The sequence below is a fragment of the Lampetra fluviatilis genome, chromosome 71 (assembly GCF_964198595.1).
Source record: "Lampetra fluviatilis chromosome 71, kcLamFluv1.1, whole genome shotgun sequence".
Classification (NCBI taxonomy): domain Eukaryota; kingdom Metazoa; phylum Chordata; class Hyperoartia; order Petromyzontiformes; family Petromyzontidae; genus Lampetra; species Lampetra fluviatilis.
In genome coordinates this window covers 516952-541122 of record NC_136345.1, presented here as the reverse complement: position 1 = coordinate 541122, position 24171 = coordinate 516952, and the positions used below count along the sequence as shown (strand labels likewise).

At 45.9% G+C, this 24171-nt stretch overlaps 1 protein-coding gene across 1 annotated transcript in view; it reads left to right on the top strand.

Moving 5' to 3' along the window:
* Positions 1-21092, top strand: part of LOC144952919 (lysozyme g-like) — a 36038-nt gene extending 14946 nt beyond the window's left edge. The window contains exons 5-6 of the mRNA XM_078883395.1: positions 10952-11090; positions 20956-21092. Of these exons, the coding sequence (XP_078739521.1) occupies positions 10952-11090; positions 20956-21092 (276 nt within the window). The remainder of the gene's footprint in view (positions 1-10951; positions 11091-20955) is intronic.
* The last annotated feature ends 3079 nt before the right edge of the window (positions 21093-24171 follow it).

The window sequence follows — 24171 nt, the reverse complement described above, 5'->3', positions numbered from 1 at the left end:
TCTCACTTTTTCGTTCTCACTTAACCTCAATGCCTGTCTCACTCTCTGTCACCATCTCAATGTTTGTCTCAGTATCTATGTTACTAGGTGTCTCTGTGTCTCACTTCACCTCTGTCTGAGCCCTATAACTCTTCCCTCAAAGGAAAGCCCATCCGCTTACCAAGCCCCATTAGATGAACCACCCCACTCAGGCAAACCCCAGGGCCACAAAAGAGAGGCAACTACTCACTTCGCAACCACAAAACATGATTAAAAATAGGAATAGGTTTTATCTTTTCTAGCAATTAAACAGGTGTTAAGATGTTCGCACACCATATAGATACCTTTTGCAAGGCATTAACCACACATACTTGTGGCAAAAGATGCAAACAAACATGGTCTGATAATGTATGCATTGTGTTTGAAACTGATTGGCCTACACCAGAGGCAGCCTTTTTCATGGCCCTGTCTCACCAGTATTAGACCAGAGAATGCCAAAAGGCGAACAGTACAAAGACAATGCAGGTATCAGAACACTTATAGCTTGGGTTGAGCAGTTATATTTTCATCAGTTTGGATACTGGCAAAAAGGTCCCATAGATATAACCACAAAACAATTTAATAATGCAACGAAAACCAACAAACCGGAACGCGTGACACAAAACCATAAATCAACACCGCAGATACTTGACGCCAAATATGGTTCAATCTTAATTTAGGAGCTTTCGTGACTGCAGGAATTATTCTTTGGTTCTTTTCGGTTAAGTCACGTCTAAAAATAAAATAATAAATTAAAATAACATATTACGACGTTTCGATTGCAACACAAGCAATCATCATCAGGTATAAAAGAAATAGCAACAAAAATCTAACTAGAAAACTATAGACAGACATACAAGCAGACAGACATCACAACGGCACACAGAGAGAGGACACAAATCGGCACAAAGAGAGGGGTCGTTTCTGTGACGGTCCCTTAAATATAGAGAGGGGGGGGCGGGGACGGTGAGAGGGAGGGGGCAGAGAGAATTAGCATATCAATGAGTGTACTGCAACGTACTGCTGTTGCAAGTAAGATGACAATGTGGAACGGGCACGCAAAATTGAAAACGGGCACGCAAAATTGAAATTTAGGAGACAGGCACACGAAAATTAAATAACCTAGCAAAATATCGAAATGTGATGTAATACAACACAGAGAGTCGGTTAACACACAATTAACGCATATCCTGGTTGATTACGTGTTTCAAAATTTGCTAAGTTAGAATTTTAAGTGTGAAAATTCCAAAGAGAGGACACAGGTAGAGAGAACAAATAGCCAGAAAGAAAAAGGATAAGCTTAAAACTTCCCCGTAGAAGTGGTTCAATCTTAATTTAGGAGCTTTCGTGACTGCAGGAATTATTCTTTGGTTCTTTTCGGTTAAGTCACGTCTAAAAATAAAATAATAAATTAAAATAACATATTACGACGTTTCGATTGCAACACAAGCAATCATCATCAGGTATAAAAGAAATAGCAACAAAAATCTAACTAGAAAACTATAGACAGACATACAAGCAGACAGACATCACAACGGCACACAGAGAGAGGACACAAATCGGCACAAAGAGAGGGGTCGTTTCTGTGACGGTCCCTTAAATATAGAGAGGGGGGGGCGGGGACGGTGAGAGGGAGGGGGCAGAGAGAATTAGCATATCAATGAGTGTACTGCAACGTACTGCTGTTGCAAGTAAGATGACAATGTGGAACGGGCACGCAAAATTGAAAACGGGCACGCAAAATTGAAATTTAGGAGACAGGCACACGAAAATTAAATAACCTAGCAAAATATCGAAATGTGATGTAATACAACACAGAGAGTCGGTTAACACACAATTAACGCATATCCTGGTTGATTACGTGTTTCAAAATTTGCTAAGTTAGAATTTTAAGTGTGAAAATTCCAAAGAGAGGACACAGGTAGAGAGAACAAATAGCCAGAAAGAAAAAGGATAAGCTTAAAACTTCCCCGTAGAAGTGGTTCAATCTTAATTTAGGAGCTTTCGTGACTGCAGGAATTATTCTTTGGTTCTATTCGGTTAAGTCACGTCTAAAAATAAAATAATAAATTAAAATAACATATTACGACGTTTCGATTGCAACACAAGCAATCATCATCAGGTATAAAAGAAATAGCAACAAAAATCTAACTAGAAAACTATAGACAGACATACAAGCAGACAGACATCACAACGGCACACAGAGAGAGGACACAAATCGGCACAACGAGAGGGGTCGTTTCTGTGACGGTCCCTTAAATATAGAGAGGGGGGGGCGGGGACGGTGAGAGGGAGGGGGCAGAGAGAATTAGCATATCAATGAGTGTACTGCAACGTACTGCTGTTGCAAGTAAGATGACAATGTGGAACGGGCACGCAAAATTGAAAACGGGCACGCAAAATTGAAACTTAGGAGACAGGCACACGAAAATTAAATAACCTAGCAAAATATCGAAATGTGATGTAATACAACACAGAGAGTCGGTTAACACACAATTAACGCATATCCTGGTTGATTACGTGTTTCAAAATTTGCTAAGTTAGAATTTTAAGTGTGAAAATTCCAAAGAGAGGACACAGGTAGAGAGAACAAATAGCCAGAAAGAAAAAGGATAAGCTTAAAACTTCCCCGTAGAAGTGGTTCAATCTTAATTTAGGAGCTTTCGTGACTGCAGGAATTATTCTTTGGTTCTTTTCGGTTAAGTCACGTCTAAAAATAAAATAATAAATTAAAATAACATATTACGACGTTTCGATTGCAACACAAGCAATCATCATCAGGTATAAAAGAAATAGCAACAAAAATCTAACTAGAAAACTATAGACAGACATACAAGCAGACAGACATCACAACGGCACACAGAGAGAGGACACAAATCGGCACAAAGAGAGGGGTCGTTTCTGTGACGGTCCCTTAAATATAGAGAGGGGGGGGCGGGGACGGTGAGAGGGAGGGGGCAGAGAGAATTAGCATATCAATGAGTGTACTGCAACGTACTGCTGTTGCAAGTAAGATGACAATGTGGAACGGGCACGCAAAATTGAAAACGGGCACGCAAAATTGAAATTTAGGAGACAGGCACACGAAAATTAAATAACCTAGCAAAATATCGAAATGTGATGTAATACAACACAGAGAGTCGGTTAACACACAATTAACGCATATCCTGGTTGATTACGTGTTTCAAAATTTGCTAAGTTAGAATTTTAAGTGTGAAAATTCCAAAGAGAGGACACAGGTAGAGAGAACAAATAGCCAGAAAGAAAAAGGATAAGCTTAAAACTTCCCCGTAGAAGTGGTTCAATCTTAATTTAGGAGCTTTCGTGACTGCAGGAATTATTCTTTGGTTCTTTTCGGTTAAGTCACGTCTAAAAATAAAATAATAAATTAAAATAACATATTACGACGTTTCGATTGCAACACAAGCAATCATCATCAGGTATAAAAGAAATAGCAACAAAAATCTAACTAGAAAACTATAGACAGACATACAAGCAGACAGACATCACAACGGCACACAGAGAGAGGACACAAATCGGCACAAAGAGAGGGGTCGTTTCTGTGACGGTCCCTTAAATATAGAGAGGGGGGGCGGGGACGGTGAGAGGGAGGGGGCAGAGAGAATTAGCATATCAATGAGTGTACTGCAACGTACTGCTGTTGCAAGTAAGATGACAATGTGGAACGGGCACGCAAAATTGAAAACGGGCACGCAAAATTGAAATTTAGGAGACAGGCACACGAAAATTAAATAACCTAGCAAAATATCGAAATGTGATGTAATACAACACAGAGAGTCGGTTAACACACAATTAACGCATATCCTGGTTGATTACGTGTTTCAAAATTTGCTAAGTTAGAATTTTAAGTGTGAAAATTCCAAAGAGAGGACACAGGTAGAGAGAACAAATAGCCAGAAAGAAAAAGGATAAGCTTAAAACTTCCCCGTAGAAGTGGTTCAATCTTAATTTAGGAGCTTTCGTGACTGCAGGAATTATTCTTTGGTTCTTTTCGGTTAAGTCACGTCTAAAAATAAAATAATAAATTAAAATAACATATTACGACGTTTCGATTGCAACACAAGCAATCATCATCAGGTATAAAAGAAATAGCAACAAAAATCTAACTAGAAAACTATAGACAGACATACAAGCAGACAGACATCACAACGGCACACAGAGAGAGGACACAAATCGGCACAAAGAGAGGGGTCGTTTCTGTGACGGTCCCTTAAATATAGAGAGGGGGGGGCGGGGACGGTGAGAGGGAGGGGGCAGAGAGAATTAGCATATCAATGAGTGTACTGCAACGTACTGCTGTTGCAAGTAAGATGACAATGTGGAACGGGCACGCAAAATTGAAAACGGGCACGCAAAATTGAAATTTAGGAGACAGGCACACGAAAATTAAATAACCTAGCAAAATATCGAAATGTGATGTAATACAACACAGAGAGTCGGTTAACACACAATTAACGCATATCCTGGTTGATTACGTGTTTCAAAATTTGCTAAGTTAGAATTTTAAGTGTGAAAATTCCAAAGAGAGGACACAGGTAGAGAGAACAAATAGCCAGAAAGAAAAAGGATAAGCTTAAAACTTCCCCGTAGAAGTGGTTCAATCTTAATTTAGGAGCTTTCGTGACTGCAGGAATTATTCTTTGGTTCTTTTCGGTTAAGTCACGTCTAAAAATAAAATAATAAATTAAAATAACATATTACGACGCTTGTATGTCTGTCTATAGTTTTCTAGTTAGATTTTTGTTGCTATTTCTTTTATACCTGATGATGATTGCTTGTGTTGCAATCGAAACGTCGTAATATGTTATTTTAATTTATTATTTTATTTTTAGACGTGACTTAACCGAAAAGAACCAAAGAATAATTCCTGCAGTCACGAAAGCTCCTAAATTAAGATTGAACCACTTCTACGGGGAAGTTTTAAGCTTATCCTTTTTCTTTCTGGCTATTTGTTCTCTCTACCTGTGTCCTCTCTTTGGAATTTTCACACTTAAAATTCTAACTTAGCAAATTTTGAAACACGTAATCAACCAGGATATGCGTTAATTGTGTGTTAACCGACTCTCTGTGTTGTATTACATCACATTTCGATATTTTGCTAGGTTATTTAATTTTCGTGTGCCTGTCTCCTAAATTTCAATTTTGCGTGCCCGTTTTCAATTTTGCGTGCCCGTTCCACATTGTCATCTTACTTGCAACAGCAGTACGTTGCAGTACACTCATTGATATGCTAATTCTCTCTGCCCCCTCCCTCTCACCGTCCCCGCCCCCCCCCTCTCTATATTTAAGGGACCGTCACAGAAACGACCCCTCTCTTTGTGCCGATTTGTGTCCTCTCTCTGTGTGCCGTTGTGATGTCTGTCTGCTTGTATGTCTGTCTATAGTTTTCTAGTTAGATTTTTGTTGCTATTTCTTTTATACCTGATGATGATTGCTTGTGTTGCAATCGAAACGTCGTAATATGTTATTTTAATTTATTATTTTATTTTTAGACGTGACTTAACCGAAAAGAACCAAAGAATAATTCCTGCAGTCACGAAAGCTCCTAAATTAAGATTGAACCACTTCTACGGGGAAGTTTTAAGCTTATCCTTTTTCTTTCTGGCTATTTGTTCTCTCTACCTGTGTCCTCTCTTTGGAATTTTCACACTTAAAATTCTAACTTAGCAAATTTTGAAACACGTAATCAACCAGGATATGCGTTAATTGTGTGTTAACCGACTCTCTGTGTTGTATTACATCACATTTCGATATTTTGCTAGGTTATTTAATTTTCGTGTGCCTGTCTCCTAAATTTCAATTTTGCGTGCCCGTTTTCAATTTTGCGTGCCCGTTCCACATTGTCATCTTACTTGCAACAGCAGTACGTTGCAGTACACTCATTGATATGCTAATTCTCTCTGCCCCCTCCCTCTCACCGTCCCCGCCCCCCCCCTCTCTATATTTAAGGGACCGTCACAGAAACGACCCCTCTCTTTGTGCCGATTTGTGTCCTCTCTCTGTGTGCCGTTGTGATGTCTGTCTGCTTGTATGTCTGTCTATAGTTTTCTAGTTAGATTTTTGTTGCTATTTCTTTTATACCTGATGATGATTGCTTGTGTTGCAATCGAAACGTCGTAATATGTTATTTTAATTTATTATTTTATTTTTAGACGTGACTTAACCGAAAAGAACCAAAGAATAATTCCTGCAGTCACGAAAGCTCCTAAATTAAGATTGAACCACTTCTACGGGGAAGTTTTAAGCTTATCCTTTTTCTTTCTGGCTATTTGTTCTCTCTACCTGTGTCCTCTCTTTGGAATTTTCACACTTAAAATTCTAACTTAGCAAATTTTGAAACACGTAATCAACCAGGATATGCGTTAATTGTGTGTTAACCGACTCTCTGTGTTGTATTACATCACATTTCGATATTTTGCTAGGTTATTTAATTTTCGTGTGCCTGTCTCCTAAATTTCAATTTTGCGTGCCCGTTTTCAATTTTGCGTGCCCGTTCCACATTGTCATCTTACTTGCAACAGCAGTACGTTGCAGTACACTCATTGATATGCTAATTCTCTCTGCCCCCTCCCTCTCACAGGCCCCGCCCCCCCCCTCTCTATATTTAAGGGACCGTCACAGAAACGACCCCTCTCTTTGTGCCGATTTGTGTCCTCTCTCTGTGTGCCGTTGTGATGTCTGTCTGCTTGTATGTCTGTCTATAGTTTTCTAGTTAGATTTTTGTTGCTATTTCTTTTATACCTGATGATGATTGCTTGTGTTGCAATCGAAACGTCGTAATATGTTATTTTAATTTATTATTTTATTTTTAGACGTGACTTAACCGAAAAGAACCAAAGAATAATTCATGCAGTCACGAAAGCTCCTAAATTAAGATTGAACCACTTCTACGGGGAAGTTTTAAGCTTATCCTTTTTCTTTCTGGCTATTTGTTCTCTCTACCTGTGTCCTCTCTTTGGAATTTTCACACTTAAAATTCTAACTTAGAAAATTTTGAAACACGTAATCAACCAGGATATGCGTTAATTGTGTGTTAACCGACTCTCTGTGTTGTATTACATCACATTTCGATATTTTGCTAGGTTATTTAATTTTCGTGTGCCTGTCTCCTAAATTTCAATTTTGCGTGCCCGTTTTCAATTTTGCGTGCCCGTTCCACATTGTCATCTTACTTGCAACAGCAGTACGTTGCAGTACACTCATTGATATGCTAATTCTCTCTGCCCCCTCCCTCTCACCGTCCCCGCCCCCCCCCTCTCTATATTTAAGGGACCGTCACAGAAACGACCCCTCTCTTTGTGCCGATTTGTGTCCTCTCTCTGTGTGCCGTTGTGATGTCTGTCTGCTTGTATGTCTGTCTATAGTTTTCTAGTTAGATTTTTGTTGCTATTTCTTTTATACCTGATGATGATTGCTTGTGTTGCAATCGAAACGTCGTAATATGTTATTTTAATTTATTATTTTATTTTTAGACGTGACTTAACCGAAAAGAACCAAAGAATAATTCCTGCAGTCACGAAAGCTCCTAAATTAAGATTGAACCACTTCTACGGGGAAGTTTTAAGCTTATCCTTTTTCTTTCTGGCTATTTGTTCTCTCTACCTGTGTCCTCTCTTTGGAATTTTCACACTTAAAATTCTAACTTAGCAAATTTTGAAACACGTAATCAACCAGGATATGCGTTAATTGTGTGTTAACCGACTCTCTGTGTTGTATTACATCACATTTCGATATTTTGCTAGGTTATTTAATTTTCGTGTGCCTGTCTCCTAAATTTCAATTTTGCGTGCCCGTTTTCAATTTTGCGTGCCCGTTCCACATTGTCATCTTACTTGCAACAGCAGTACGTTGCAGTACACTCATTGATATGCTAATTCTCTCTGCCCCCTCCCTCTCACCGTCCCCGCCCCCCCCCTCTCTATATTTAAGGGACCGTCACAGAAACGACCCCTCTCTTTGTGCCGATTTGTGTCCTCTCTCTGTGTGCCGTTGTGATGTCTGTCTGCTTGTATGTCTGTCTATAGTTTTCTAGTTAGATTTTTGTTGCTATTTCTTTTATACCTGATGATGATTGCTTGTGTTGCAATCGAAACGTCGTAATATGTTATTTTAATTTATAATTTTATTTTTAGACGTGACTTAACCGAAAAGAACCAAAGAATAATTCCTGCAGTCACGAAAGCTCCTAAATTAAGATTGAACCACTTCTACGGGGAAGTTTTAAGCTTATCCTTTTTCTTTCTGGCTATTTGTTCTCTCTACCTGTGTCCTCTCTTTGGAATTTTCACACTTAAAATTCTAACTTAGCAAATTTTGAAACACGTAATCAACCAGGATATGCGTTAATTGTGTGTTAACCGACTCTCTGTGTTGTATTACATCACATTTCGATATTTTGCTAGGTTATTTAATTTTCGTGTGCCTGTCTCCTAAGTTTCAATTTTGCGTGCCCGTTTTCAATTTTGCGTGCCCGTTCCACATTGTCATCTTACTTGCAACAGCAGTACGTTGCAGTACACTTATTGATATGCTAATTCTCTCTGCCCCCTCCCTCTCACCGTCCCCGCCCCCCCCCTCTCTATATTTAAGGGACCGTCACAGAAACGACCCCTCTCTTTGTGCCGATTTGTGTCCTCTCTCTGTGTGCCGTTGTGATGTCTGTCTGCTTGTATGTCTGTCTATAGTTTTCTAGTTAGATTTTTGTTGCTATTTCTTTTATACCTGATGATGATTGCTTGTGTTGCAATCGAAACGTCGTAATATGTTATTTTAATTTATTATTTTATTTTTAGACGTGACTTAACCGAAAAGAACCAAAGAATAATTCCTGCAGTCACGAAAGCTCCTAAATTAAGATTGAACCACTTCTACGGGGAAGTTTTAAGCTTATCCTTTTTCTTTCTGGCTATTTGTTCTCTCTACCTGTGTCCTCTCTTTGGAATTTTCACACTTAAAATTCTAACTTAGCAAATTTTGAAACACGTAATCAACCAGGATATGCGTTAATTGTGTGTTAACCGACTCTCTGTGTTGTATTACATCACATTTCGATATTTTGCTAGGTTATTTAATTTTCGTGTGCCTGTCTCCTAAATTTCAATTTTGCGTGCCCGTTTTCAATTTTGCGTGCCCGTTCCACATTGTCATCTTACTTGCAACAGCAGTACGTTGCAGTACACTCATTGATATGCTAATTCTCTCTGCCCCCTCCCTCTCACCGTCCCCGCCCCCCCCTCTCTATATTTAAGGGACCGTCACAGAAACGACCCCTCTCTTTGTGCCGATTTGTGTCCTCTCTCTGTGTGCCGTTGTGATGTCTGTCTGCTTGTATGTCTGTCTATAGTTTTCTAGTTAGATTTTTGTTGCTATTTCTTTTATACCTGATGATGATTGCTTGTGTTGCAATCGAAACGTCGTAATATGTTATTTTAATTTATTATTTTATTTTTAGTCGTGACTTAACCGAAAAGAACCAAAGAATAAGCCAAATATGGTTCTCTCCCAGATGCCGATAGTACAACGACCCTCTTGGAATCACAGATCTTGCTCCCTGAAAATGAGTGGCACACTCAATTCCCATAATTTTCCAGTCACCGCGAATAATTCCCCTTGATCCAAGGGTACGTCCTCTCACTCTCTCCTGCACTGGGTGGGATGTTGACCTTGGACTAAATAAGCTTTATTTCGTTATTTGATAATTCGGCAGGACCAGAGCCCCATATGTGTCGAATTAATAAGGGTTTACTGTACTTGAAAATGCTGCCTGGGCGAGACTCTTCTCACTCTCCAGCAAAGGAGGGTGTTGAACTCGAACAAGGTAAGTTGAAACTGAATTAGTGTGTGGTAACATTCACTGTTCCACTCTGCAACACGGGACAATGTTGCACACAAACAAGGTACAGTAGGGGGAAGTGAGAACCCAAAATCTTGCAGTCCCGAATCCGCTGTACTGCCATGAGCGCTCCCACTGCTGTGTAAACTAAAATATTAGCTCTGTGATCTAGCGTTCAGAATTATAAGGTAGAAAAGAAATAGGCATCAAATTATTCTCGTGTCACAGAAGAAAGGTTGTAAGGATGAGCATGCACATTTTCCGAACTCAAATCCTCTCTCGAGTATGATAAGAAATAGTCTGGTTGTTTCCTAAATTTTGCACAATAACAAATATATATAACTCCTTCACTAATGTCTTTGATACATTTTGAAATAATTAAGCATCTTAAGACAGTTGGCCCTGCACTGCGACCCTAGCGTTACACGTGATAGTAGATGAACACCATGATAAACAATTGAGATTCTAACCTAAAACTGCATTGCCAATTTGTTTTTTTCTGAGATCGTTCAGGTAACATAGACACAGGTAAATATGCGTGTAACTGCCTTAACTGGAATTGTGTCCTTTACCTGGAAAAGCACAGGTACACACCACACGCATTTGTTACACACCCATACCTGTTAACCCCTTATCAGTGCCTACCTTATTACAGACCAATTCAGACTTTATTGGTCACCCCGTGCCCTTATAAACCTCAACGTTCATCCTACAAAGTCCCATCAAAAGGGAGATAAACAAACAAATAGACTAAAATTACATGTCTAAATAAAAATAGTTAAATGTATAAATTTGGATAATTGGTGTCAATGTACCATGAACCCAAGTCACATAAGTTTGCTTCCCGCTCATGACACCTACATTGGGAGTGAATATTTGAACTGGTCCGGGGCATCCCCTCAATTGACTTAGCCTCAAATTAGTAAAATGTACGGTGTGTATGCATCAGCACTGGCAGTTGTATGTGGTGCTTGCTACACCACCCCATTGTGTGCCGTTGCGGCCTTCGGAGGTGCTTACTAACAGAACTTGCCCAACAGTCTGGTTAAGGCTATATTAAGCATCGGTGTTTTTGTCCAGGTGGACAAGCGCTTCCACAACACAGTGGGTACGTGGGACAGCGAAGACCACTTGAAGCAGGGCACGGGCATCCTCATCGACATGATCAGTGCCATCAAGAAGAAGTTCCCTAACTGGACCCAGGACCAGCAGATGAAAGGTCCCGTAAGAGCACCAGCAATAGCGCCTCTTCACAAACATTCACAGCTTCTCTCTCCACTGCACCACCATCCACTCTCTGTGCCACTTACATCAACCTGAAGATGGAAGCTCCCTGACTACAAAACCTCTCTCACCTGTTCTCAAGGAATCATGACCTCTCTCCGGACCAAAGACAAAGATTTCCCGTATAGCCTTAACATACCATTTGGGAAAGTGCTATTAGCAAGCACCTATGAAAGCCAACACGGTACATGAGGGAGTGAGTGGCCAGCACTACGACTGGCTACCTTTGTCTTCCCAGTGGCAATGTTTTTACATACCGCACCAGATACTCATTTGAGGCTGAGTCGACCTAAGGGAGGTACCACCACTGTATGCACTGCTGTAATCATACCAGCTACCACCACTGTCAATATGCACTGCTGTCATCATAGCAGGTACCAGCACATTCAGTATGGACTGCTTTTGTTAAACCATGTGTAGAGGAGTATAATGGGGACGTGACGTCATGTGTGACGTCAAGGAACGTGTGACGTCAAGGAACGTGTGACGTGATGTGTGCTGGGCAGTTCGATTATGTCACGTCTCCTAGAGTATTTAAGGGAGAACCCGTGACGAAAGCGGGGTCACTGTGGGAACGGATAGAGTGAGAAGGGTAGAGAGGGAACCAGGATGTAGAGGGACGAAGTCGTGAGTCTGGAAGGACGCCGGTGGTAGCCAATGGAGGTGCTTCTCTCTCCGTTCGGTGGAGTTGGCAGAGTCCCCGATCCGACACGGAGAGAGAGACCGGAGCTAGCCGGGCAGGGACCAGGACTCAGCATAGGACCCCTAACCCCTGGGAGTTGTGTACCCTTGTGTTAGATTGTAATAGCTTTAATAACCTTACCTCCATCCCCTTGCGTCCTGGGAACTCCTCAACACATGTACCACCACAGTATGCACTGCTGTTATCATAGCAGCTACCACCACAGGCAATATGCACTGCTGTACTGATAGCAGGTACCACCACAGTATGCACTGCTGTATTAATAGCAGGTTACACCACAGTCACTAGCCACTGCTGTAGTGATACCACGAACCACCATAGTCCGTGTGCACTGCTGTAGTGATAGTGCATACCGTCAATGTGTGTGTGCGTAAGTCCATGTGTGGGTGTTAGTCAATGTGTGTGCGGTGGTGTGCGTGTTTAGACAACTACTCTTTTTAATTAAGTTACTTTTTTTCACAATAATAATGCCTGCGTCTAAGTCCATGTGTGCGTGTAGGTCGATGTTCATGTCTGCGGCGATGTGTGTTTGTGTGCGCCAATGTGTGTGTGTGTGAGTCTGTGTGTCAGAGTCGATGTGTTTGTGTGCGAGTCGATATGTCTGTGTCAGTCTGTGTGTGTGTGTGTTAGTCGCTGTGTGTGCGTCGCTCCATGTGAGTCAGTGTAAGTCCATTTCTTTCTGTGTGTTTTGGTCCACGTGTGCGTGTGAGTCCATGTGTGTCTGTGTACATAAGTCTATGTGTGTGTGTCAGTCCATGTGTGTGTGGCTCTATGTGCGTGTGTGAGTGGCCTGGCACAAGCGTCGTGGTGACGTTACCGCCACTTAGTGGCGAACGGCGGTTGTTGTTGTGTGTGAGTACATGTATGTTTGTGTGGGAGTCTGTGTGTACGGCAATGTGTGAATGTGTGGGAGAGTCCATGTGTGTGTGTGCGTCGATATGTGTGTGTAAGTTCATATGTGTGTGGCAGTCTATGTATGTCTGTAAGTCGATGTGTGTGTGGGTCCATGTGTGTGTGTAAGTCCCTGTCTTAGTCGATATGCGTGTCTTTATAAGTCCATATGTGTGTTGTGTATGTCAATGTGTGTGTGAGTCTTATGTACCATCAGACACTCCATGCGACGCTCACAACAACGAGCGGAGCCCCGGGTGGCTAAAGCACAGAAAGTTGGCACAGTAGGGGGCACAGGTGCTGCATCAGCCAGTCGTCTCAGTCAGTCAACCTGTAGCATCTGAGTCTGTCCCGTGACCTCCTGCCAGCAGGCGTTCGACACTTCACGTGGCCTCCTTGCGCACCTATAGCCCCGTCACCTTCCCCCCCCCTCACCATGCCCAGTATAAACCCCTTGACTTCGGCTTCTCTCCCACTTCAGTAAAATTTATTGCTGTGGTTGTCACACCTGATGATGATTGCTTGTGTTGCAATCGAAACGTCGTGATTTAATTTATTTATTTTTATCTTTTACTTTTTAATTGTCTTTACCTACGTGACTTTACCGAAAGAACCAGGAGTATGGATCCTTGCAGTCACGAAAACTTCAAATATAGATATATACATACGTATGCATGTATATAATGTGGAGTGGTGGCAATAATGTATAATTATGGGGAGCGGTAGCACAACGGTTAGCACATTGTTGCTAAGAACCCTGAGATCGATTCCCGCTCACAACGCACATTTGTAAATAATATTTGAACCGGTCCTGGACCTCCCCTAGGTCGACTCAGCCTTAACATAGTCCGTGATGTGGTCTGTAAACATCACGATTGGGAGACAAAGGTAGCTCGGCGTAGTACTGGCTAACCGCATTTGCCCTTGTTAAATGTTAAAGGGAAGCTCTGTATTCTTCTCTTACATATGTAATGTAGTAACTCGGCGGGAGACGACTTCACGGGTAGCACACTCTTTATTTCACCAACTTCGGTTCACAGGCGACTAACACCCACTGTAGTATCTCGGGTGACTAACACCCACGTGGTTACTCGGGTGACTAACACCCACTTGGTTACCCGGGTGACTAACACCCACTTAGCTACTCGGTGACTAACACCCACTTGGTTACTCGGGTGACTAACACCCACTTAGCTACTCGGGTGACTAACACCCACTTGGTTACTCGGGTGACTAACACCCACTTAGCTACTCGGGTGACTAACACCCACTGAGCTACTCGGGTGACCAACACCCTCTTAGCTACCCTGGCGACTAACGCCCACTGAGCTACTCTGGCGACTAACGCCCACTGAGCTACTCGGGTGACAAACACCCACTGAGCTACTCGGGTGACCAACACCCACTGAGCTACTCTGGCGACTAACGCCCACTGAGCTACTCTGGACACACCCTGCCGGGGTGTCCGTCTCGACTGTGGGTCCCCCAGTCCCGACCCACGTGGGCGTCGAACCACGGGTCCCACAGTCTCGCCTCCGAGCCACACAGGGTCCCGGTCCCTACAAGGACAGCGGGACTAGGGGTCTCGGGGCACTATCTCTTCAACTCCGTCTTCGATCTTCAACTGGTTAACAACCCCGAGTGCTCTCGCACGTCCCCCTTTATACCCCACCTGCGGACGTCGCTGAGAGCACCCATCCTATTTGACCAATCACTGGGCACTCGCTACGATCCTGTTTTCCCACATCTCAGCGTGCCTCACCACCCACGCCGCGCCGCCCGTCATCCGTCACTCCCGGCGCGCGCGTCCATACCACGCCCACAACGCGTGCCCAACCCCGCACCCCGTGCCGCCCCGTGATCCATCACTGTCACAGTCGGCGCGCGTCAACACCACCACTACATCACCCCCTACCACATAGCTCGCAGCCGACCCGGCTGCTATAAAAATATACAACACCCCCTCCCCCCAGTGTGCCCCGTAACACAACAACAAGAACAACAACCAACGTAACAACACAACACAACGCGAACACTGCCATCCGCAACCATCAACCAATGCCACTACACAACAACAGAACAATATATACAATCCGGCGAGTGACAATACCAAATGTGTATGCAGAAAAGAAAAATAAAAAAAAATTTCCATTTTATTTTTTTTTCTTCTCTTCCGACTCGTGCAGCGTCCCATTCTTTCCGAGCGTCCCTAGAACGGGACATTACCCCGGCAGAGGGGGAACACCGGGCGAGCTCGGTGTTGAAAAATGTCTTCATGAAAAGTGTTGTGCCCTAGCCCGAGTCCGCCTTGCCGGTCCGTCGTATGGCACCAGACGCGGTTGACCGTCCGGCGGTGCCGGGAGTTCAGGAAGGCACGGGCCAGGCATCGGGGACCCGCGCGTGCCGCGGGGTTCCGGTTCCCGACGGTCAGCAGCCGTCAGGCCCGAGACACCGGGTTTAGTTGGGATGACTTGTGGGCCTGGTCGTCGTCCCGACGTGGTCCCGTGGCGCGCTGACGCGGGGCCCGGCACCCGGCTGCGACGTGACCCCGAAGGCCGCAGTTGTAGCAGACGACGAGGGACGTCGTAGGTTTCGGTTGCTCCAGCTTGCGGGATGAACGTGTGGGTGAACGACCTCCCGTTCTCCACTCCCCCGGACGCGATACAGCGAAGGCCTGCTCCTGATCCGCAGCTGGCTGAGGCTCGGCGATCGTGGCGGCCAGTGCCGCGTTCTCCGCCAATTTGCAGACGACCGTCGGCTTGCGCTTGAGGACCTCGTACGCGTGAATACTCGTGGCGATCGCCAGGGAGCAGATATCCATTTCGTCCGCCACATTAATGGGGACTCCCAACTCGTGGGCCAACGCCAGCAGCTGCTCCGTCACCATGGCGTCCTTCCCCTCCTTGTCCATGCGGGGAAAAGCTGCGTCCGCCAAGGCGAGCAGCGCCGTGCGATAGGCGAGCGTTGTTTCCCCAACCACCTTCCGCCGATCGTAGAATTGGTGGCGGCAGGTCGAGGGCGGGCCGAACACCTTAGCCATCAGGTGTAGCGCGGCCTGGAGCGTTGAGCGAGACGACCTTGGGGCCGATGTGAAGGCTGCAAGCGCGTCGTTGTCGAGCATCGCTGGCAAAGCGCGCAGGGCAGTGGTGTCGGACCACCCCGACATTTCTTGATGTGCGAGGAACCTTCGGTGGAAGGCTCCCCAGTCGCCTCCGTCTGCCTTGAACGCCGACAGCGCGGGCAATCGTTGCTGGAGGACTCGGTCGTCGTCGTCGTCGGAACGATTTTCCCCCGCGCCACTGTGGTTGTACAAAATGTTGGCTCTGTCAGCAGTCGCACCCTGGAGAGCTCCGGCGCGCGCCGATGACGCGGGCCGCGCTGAGTGGAGATCTCCGGCCACGTGGTGTCCCCGCTTCCCGCCAAACAATGGCGGTCCCTCAAAAACGGCGCCAACTTCATAACTTTTGGCGCGAAGCGCCTTTTGGCGGGAACCCTCCAGCCGCGCCGCCTCCTCCAACCCCGCAGCCGTCCCTCCGCCCGCTGGAACGGAGATCTCCGCCAAAACTGCAGCGGCGGCGAGCAGCAACTCCGCCAGGCGGGAGTGCGCGTCCTGTAGGCTGGTGTCGGGAGGCGAGCTGAGCGTCGGCCATCGCCGCGAAGTGCTGCATCGGCGGCAACTCCTCGTCCTCTCCTCCCGAGGTTGGTGTCTCCGGTACGCCGTCGTCTTCCCGATCTCGCTCGTGGGTACGGGTAGTCTTCCTAGTATCCATTCTTCTTGAAGACAGGTTTACTTCTGACGCCAGTTGTAATGTAGTAACTCGGCGGGAGACGACTTCACGGGTAGCACACTCTTTATTTCACCAACTTCGGTTCACAGGCGACTAACACCCACTGTAGTATCTCGGGTGACTAACACCCACTTGGTTACTCGGGTGACTAACACCCACTTGGTTACCCGGGTGACTAACACCCACTTAGCTACTCGGTGACTAACACCCACTTGGTTACTCGGGTGACTAACACCCACTTAGCTACTCGGGTGACTAACACCCACTTGGTTACTCGGGTGACTAACACCCACTTAGCTACTCGGGTGACTAACACCCACTGAGCTACTCGGGTGACCAACACCCTCTTAGCTACCCTGGCGACTAACGCCCACTGAACTACTCTGGCGACTAACGCCCACTGAGCTACTCGGGTGACCAACACCCACTGAGCTACTCTGGCGACTAACGCCCACTGAGCTACTCTGGACACACCCTGCCGGGGTGTCCGTCTCGACTGTGGGTCCCCCAGTCCCGACCCACGTGGGCGTCGAACCACGGGTCCCACAGTCTCGCCTCCGAGCCACACAGGGCCCTGGTCCCTACAAGGACAGCGGGACTAGGGGTCTCGGGGCACTATCTCTTCAACTCCGTCTTCGATCTTCAACTGGTTAACAACCCCGAGTGCTCTCGCGCGTCCCCCTTTATACCCCACCTGCGGACGTCGCTGAGAGCACCCATCCTATTTGACCAATCACTGGGCACTCGCTACGATCCTGTTTTCCCACATCTCAGCGTGCCTCACCACCCACGCCGCGCCGCCCCGTCATCCGTCACTCCCGGCGCGCGCGTCCATACCACGCCCACAACGCGTGCCCAACCCCGCACCCCGTGCCGCCCCGTGATCCATCACTGTCACAGTCGGCGCGCGTCAACACCACCACTACACATATAAAAGTCTCTGCGCGCGCCCGCTTGCGAGGGATTTGGCTCTCGGACGGTGGGGTAAAAAAATTTACCAGGCAGCACGCCCTAAGCCCCGCGGCGGGAATAGGTTATTCCATTTTCTCATCCCTAAACTTTAAAGTGGTTTAATGAACAAATTTGTGGCATTCTTATTTTAATTATTTACTCATTGCGCCACATCGACCATACCAACTAACGACAATTGCCTGGGGGGGGGGGCGGACCCTGCCAAGTGATGTGCGTTCGGTCCAGCTCACGGGGGAAATTTTATTTTACACGTTTAACATGCAATAAATACACACATCACGCTGCGGATTTTTCTTCACAGTCTGATGTCCTCTTCGCCCTCCCCCCCCAACACGATCCGTCCAGTTTATACTACAGAGTCAGTAGATAATTATATTTAAGTTCTTGGATACCATTATTCTTACACTGACGGGGGGATGGGTGTGGGGGTAGCGGCCCAGCCTGCCAAAGTGCTGCCTCACCATGCCTTGGCAATGTAGGCCAGGACGGGGGCTCCACATGGGACTAAGCCTCACCAAGCCTATGGTAAGTACAAATTTCCTTGCTTCCTACGCTACAAAACTGTTGTTTTATTCATCACCTTGGAAATATATTATTTTTGTTTCTGTGCTCACAACATATATTTTGTTCATAACTTGCCCATTACTTTCATCTTTTTATTCTGTCAACTCACATTCAAATACACCTCTCAATGCAAATATCACCTTACTATTATTACATTACTTATCTTCACTTACAACTTTCGTGACTGCAGGAATTCAGATTTTTTTTTTGCCTGTTTCGGTTAAGTCACGTAGCTACAAACATTTCAATACATTTTGCCTTTGTCACTATGCCATACACACCATACAAATCTCTCAACAAATATTTGCTGTTCATTACTTGCCCATTACTTACATCATCATTATTTTGTGTAAACTCACGTTCAAATATCATCTTTATTATTGTGTTAACTCACGTTCTAATACACCCATTTTTACCAATATCATCTTCCTGTTATTACATTACTTCTCTTCACTTACAGCTTTTGTCCCTGCAGGGTTTCATATTCTTTGAATTTTTCTGTGACATCACGTAGCTACAAACATTTACATATTTTTTGCATTTGTCACATTGCCATACACCATACAAATCGATAAAAAAAATTCTTTATTACTTGCCCTTTACTTTCATCTTCATTCTTGTGTGCACTCACGTTCAAATATCATCTTTATTATTGTGTGAACTCACGTTCTAATACACATACGTTTAAAAAAATCACCTTCCTATTATTACTTTCCTTCTCTTCACTTACAGCTTTCATGACTACAGGATTTCAGATTATTTGCCTCTTTCTGTTACGTCACATAGCTACAAACATTTTTGACAATTTTGCATTTCTCACTATGCCATACACACCATACAAATCGTAAACCTATTTTTTTGGGCTTATAACTTGGCCATTGCTTTCATCTTTATTATTGTGTCAACTCACGTTCAAATACACCTATATTTTTACATTTCACCTTCCTATTCTTACACTACTTATCTTCACTTACACCTTTCGTGACTGCATTATTTCATATTCTTTGCCGCCCGGGTAAAACTACATGGCCGCGAGTCGCAGCCATTCCCTCTATACCTTCGCGTGCGACAGGGATGTCTTCTGGATGTCACATTATTTCACATCTATTTTTACCACGTACTTCATTAAGCCTTCAATCTGCTACAGATACAATGGGAGGCTGATCGATGCCCGGGTGCGATCAAGGGATGGATCCCTATTATGCAACCATGTTATGTATGCCCATTATCTGGTAATTGCTGTTCACTCAGAGGACGAGTTGGAGGTGCTGCTACTCAACTTGGAGCTTGCCATTAAGAGTCGGGGCCTTGCCATCAGCCCCACCAAAACTAAGCACCTGCCTGGGTATTTTGTACCATCGGACACTCCACCCCCACAACTCCCAATTGGTGATGGGCCGCTTGTGGAGAGTTTGCCATACCTGGGCAGTGTGCTTATCACCGGCTCCGGTTTAACAGCAGAGGTCTCACTCCGAATCAGTCGAGCGGCATTGTTTTTTCATCGGTTGCGTAATGCTGTGTGGAAGCTACCTGGTCTGTCGCTCCGCACGAAGCTTCAGGTCTTCTCGGCCACGGTCATTCCCTCCCTTCTCTACGCTTGCGAAACGTGGACCCCCCTAATGGAGCATCTTCGCCGGTTGGAAACATTTAGACTGGCCTGCCTACGATCCATCCTGGGTTTAACCAGGCTGGATTGTGTGAGGAGCTCAAATCCTTGAAAGATCTGGGCAAAGTCCCATCGGTGAGCTCTTCCGGCAGGCAAGGCTGCGTTGGTTGGGTCATGTAGCCTGCATGCCCAGCCACCGCATGCCTAAACAGATTTTGTTCGGCCGGATCGAGGGGGCTAAACGGGCGCGGCATGGGCTAGAAAAGAGATGGAGTGATGTGGTACAGGAGGACGTGGAGCTGAGTGGACTTGCCGATGACTGATACCAGCGGTGTCAAGATCGGCCTCTGTGGAGGAGGCTCGTGAAGGACGCTACTGGGCAGTTGGAGGCAGTCGCCCTCCAGCAACAACGGAGGGTGGAGGAGCGACGCTCACAACAACGAGCGGAGCGCCGGGTGGCTAAAGCACAGCAAGTTAGCACAGTAAGGGGCACAGGTGGTGCATCAGCCAGTCATCTCAGTCAGCCGACCCATTGCACCTGGGTCTGCCAGCGGGCGTTCGACACTTCACGTGGCCTCAATGTGCACATGGCCTGGCACAAGCGTCGTGGTGATGTCACCGCCACTTAGTGGCGAATGGCGGTTGCTGTTGTGTAGGTCGATGTGTGTGTCTGTATTTTTCGCCTGGGCAACGGGGGATACTTACCGCTAGTACCTAATAAATGAAACTTGAATCTTAAATATAAAGAATAAAATACATCTGTTTGTGTGAAGCAGCAAAAACTCTCAAACGCCGAGCTCTGACGTCATGAAATTTGCACAGTTTATGCTGTCTGGAATTTTTAAGTGAACGCGACTATTTTCAGCTCGTACGTCATTCCCTTCCAGTTGCCAAAATCAACCTTACGTATAAGTGGGTTAAGGTTGAATTTCCTTGAGTGAAAAACATCAGATTTAGTTACATTGATTTGTTTAGGATTTGTTCTTTCTTTCAAGCATCAATCCAAGATAAGAATCCAAGACCCGGGCGAAGCCGGGTAGTAAAGCTCGTATATATATAAAATATGTTCACTTTAATGTGTATACAATGTATATTTTATGTGTATATGTATGTGTAATACAGAAGACATCTTGGCATAAGACATACGTCAACACGGATATCACTCTGTGCACATTAACACATGCAATATATTTTTACATATGCAATGTATATATGTGTGTATACAATGTATAAAATGTATGTAATCCACATGTATGTAATCCACATGTATGTACAGGAGGTATCTCGGCATATAACGCTGGCACGCGGAACGTGGGGTCGTATGCCAACATGGACATCGGCACGACGGGCGACGACTACGCCAACGACGTGGTCGCCAGGGCCCAGTATCTCCGTGACAACGGCCACTTCTAGTTGGGGGGGGGGGAGTCTCAGAGGCACAAACACAGATATGCGCAGAGACAGCCGAACAAAGACAGATTCCTCTGTATAGCCTTTGTATGTATGTTGAACTTATTTCGCACCATACATAGTCAACCGTGATAATCGGATGTGTGGGGGGACGAACAATAAACTAAACACAAAAAGGGGTACTAAGTTATCGAGTTTAAATCTAGATTTAGCAGACTGGTTGGGCAAGTACTGCTAGCGAGTAGCATTTATGAAGTAGGCTTTCGCGACCAATATCCATAATATAGGTTTTTGGGTTAGATCGCGTACATATAAAAAAACTTCGTACTCAGATTGTAAATTTTATGGCCTGGCTCTCCAACACACTGGTGTGCTGTACTCTTGACGAATTGGCACGTTCTATTTACGTGACAAACCTTACTAGTTTGCTGTGTCGGGTGGTGGCGGGTTTTAACGACACATTTATATATTTAGGCGATCTAACCCACAAAACCTCTTAAGCATTTATGAAGGCTGGAACAGCACAATCGGGGTGGGTGGCCAGCACCATGCTCGGTCACCTTTGTCTCCTCAGTGAAGATGTTTACAAATCGTAACAGTACACATTTGAGGCCGAGTTGACCCAGGGCATGCTCAGGGCTCGTTTAGATAATCGTAACTGGTGTTTGCAGTGATCAGGAATCGGACAAATATGCAGACACAAACACAATAACAGCCGCCATTTGCCACTAATGGACACAAACATCTCCATAACCATTGTACCATGCTTGGTAAATGATGGGCTATTCACTGAAGTCATTTACGAAATTATGTAATTAAAACATACTTTCCATGTGTGTGAGTGAACTTTGTCTATATTGTGGGGAGCGGTAGTGGAGCAGTTAGTGCGCTGCGCTATAAACCCGGCCACGCGAATTTGATTCCCGCTCACGGCCAACACCAGTGACTTATTTTAACTGGTCCTGGGCCTCCCCTAGTCGATTCAGCCTCAAATGAGTACTGGTGCAGTATGTAAACATCGCCACTGAGGAGACAAAGGCGGCCGGGCGTGGTGCTGGTCACCCACGCACTTGTGTGATGTGCCGGCCTTCATAGGTGCTCTGTTTAGGCTATACGGGAGTCTTTGTCTTTTTTATTCTCTATATTACTGCTATAATTAAAGGATATATTTCCTGCCATATTAATGTTGTCCTCATTGTGCTATCAGCTACATTAAGTGCGACTTTGTGTTACATAATGCTTGCCCCACAATCGCATATCACAGAGCTACCTCTGAGATCCCTTCAAGTGACCTCTGGTCCACACAGTGGATGGCAGCACGTCCCCAACCTGGAAGAGGTGGGAGTACACACACTTTTTACCGCAGCACACTCGTCCTGGCAATTGACTGGTGTACCCGATTATACTGCCGGTTTGACAGGTACTAATAGAGGGAGTGGGGGTGGGATTTAATAAACTTGGCCCATTGTTTCCACCGCAACGCCACGAGATGCAATCGAACCGGGCTACTAGATTGCAAGTTGGGCTGCAGGTTAGGCGGTGCAGTGGAGACACTTGCACCTCCGTGCAGGGGAACAACTATGGGGTAGGTGTATGCAGCGTTTTGTAACGTATAGAGGAGCCCAGTCGGCCACAAGGGAGGGCCCTCCGAATCAATAGATGAACAAGTAAAAAAAATAACACGTAGGTTTCCAACACACCGGTGTGCTGAACTATCTTGAACAAACACAAGATCCAGGTCCGATTTAACACAGTGCACAAAATTCGTGCCCTAATCCCATCTGTGAAGGACAAGATTCCTGACATGTGATATCCGGGCGTCGACAAACTAAGCTGTATCTGCAGCAGAAGTTACATTGGGGAAACCAAACGACATGTCTTGGAACTGTGTTCGTGAACATAAGTGTTGTTTATGGTGCAATTCACGACTCCGAGGAAGGTTGCTGTTAGGGGCTCACGCCACGTTTATTTAAGGGCTTACGCCAGGTTGTTAAGGGTTTACGCCGAACCAACACCCCCTAACCAATAACTCCCCAGGAGACATGGTATTGGGATCCCTACACCCCGGCTAACTCGGCTCTCCACCCTGCCCCGGCCCGGGATCACCCCCAACCTCGGCCAGTCGCGCGGAGTAGCCTCCCCTAGCCTCGTGTGAGGACCAATTACCCGAGTCCCCACTCCTACCCCCGACGAACCCCGGTTACATCCCGGGTCACCCTTTAAATACCCCCCTGGGGGCATGACGTCACCGTCCTCCACTGTCCGCCTGACGTCACGTCCCGCGACGCCACTCTCTCCGAGGGCGCGCGTGACGTGATGTCACCCAATACACCTCTACATAAGGAAGATCTGAAACACGGCAGGACCAATACTTCTGCCGTGTCTGATCATTACTTTAATGCGGCTGGCTCACATGAAATAGATTTCTCTAAGACAATGGTACGTTGCAAGCCGACTGGCTAACAACAAAGATTCGTTCACGAAGCCATCCCTAATATACAGACAATTTCAACTGAGACGACGGTTTTAAACTCCGCAATCATTGGAAAGATGTTATCAACCACTTTGGGTCATGACTTGATTTGTGTTTTCTTGTCAACCTCTACCGTCAGCAGTGTGGATGGGTGTAGCGAGGTGCATTGCCCCCCCCATCTCCCCCCCCTATCTCTGCCCCACCCCCTCTCTCTCCCCCTGTATCTGCCCCTTCCCCCCATTGCTCTTCCAACACATTCCTGCGGAGGGAGCTGGTAGGAACATTGGGTTGCTCGGTCAATGGCCAGGGTCAACGGCGGCGTGGTGTATTCCGCAAATATGCCCGACTGTGAGGGCGGGCACAAGCCGGCGTGAGTAGGTTAAACGTTGAGTTTTATAAGGGCACCACGGGGTGACCAGCCCCTCCCCAACCAGCCCCACCCCTCCCACCCAGCCCCACCCTCCCCACCCAGCCCCTCCCCACCCAGCCCCTCCCCACCCTCCCCACCCAGCCCCTCCCCACCCAGCCCCTCCCCACCCTCCCCTCTCCACCCAGCCCCACCCCTCCCATTTTTTGATGCACGACGGACGGACAGAATAATCCCCTGTG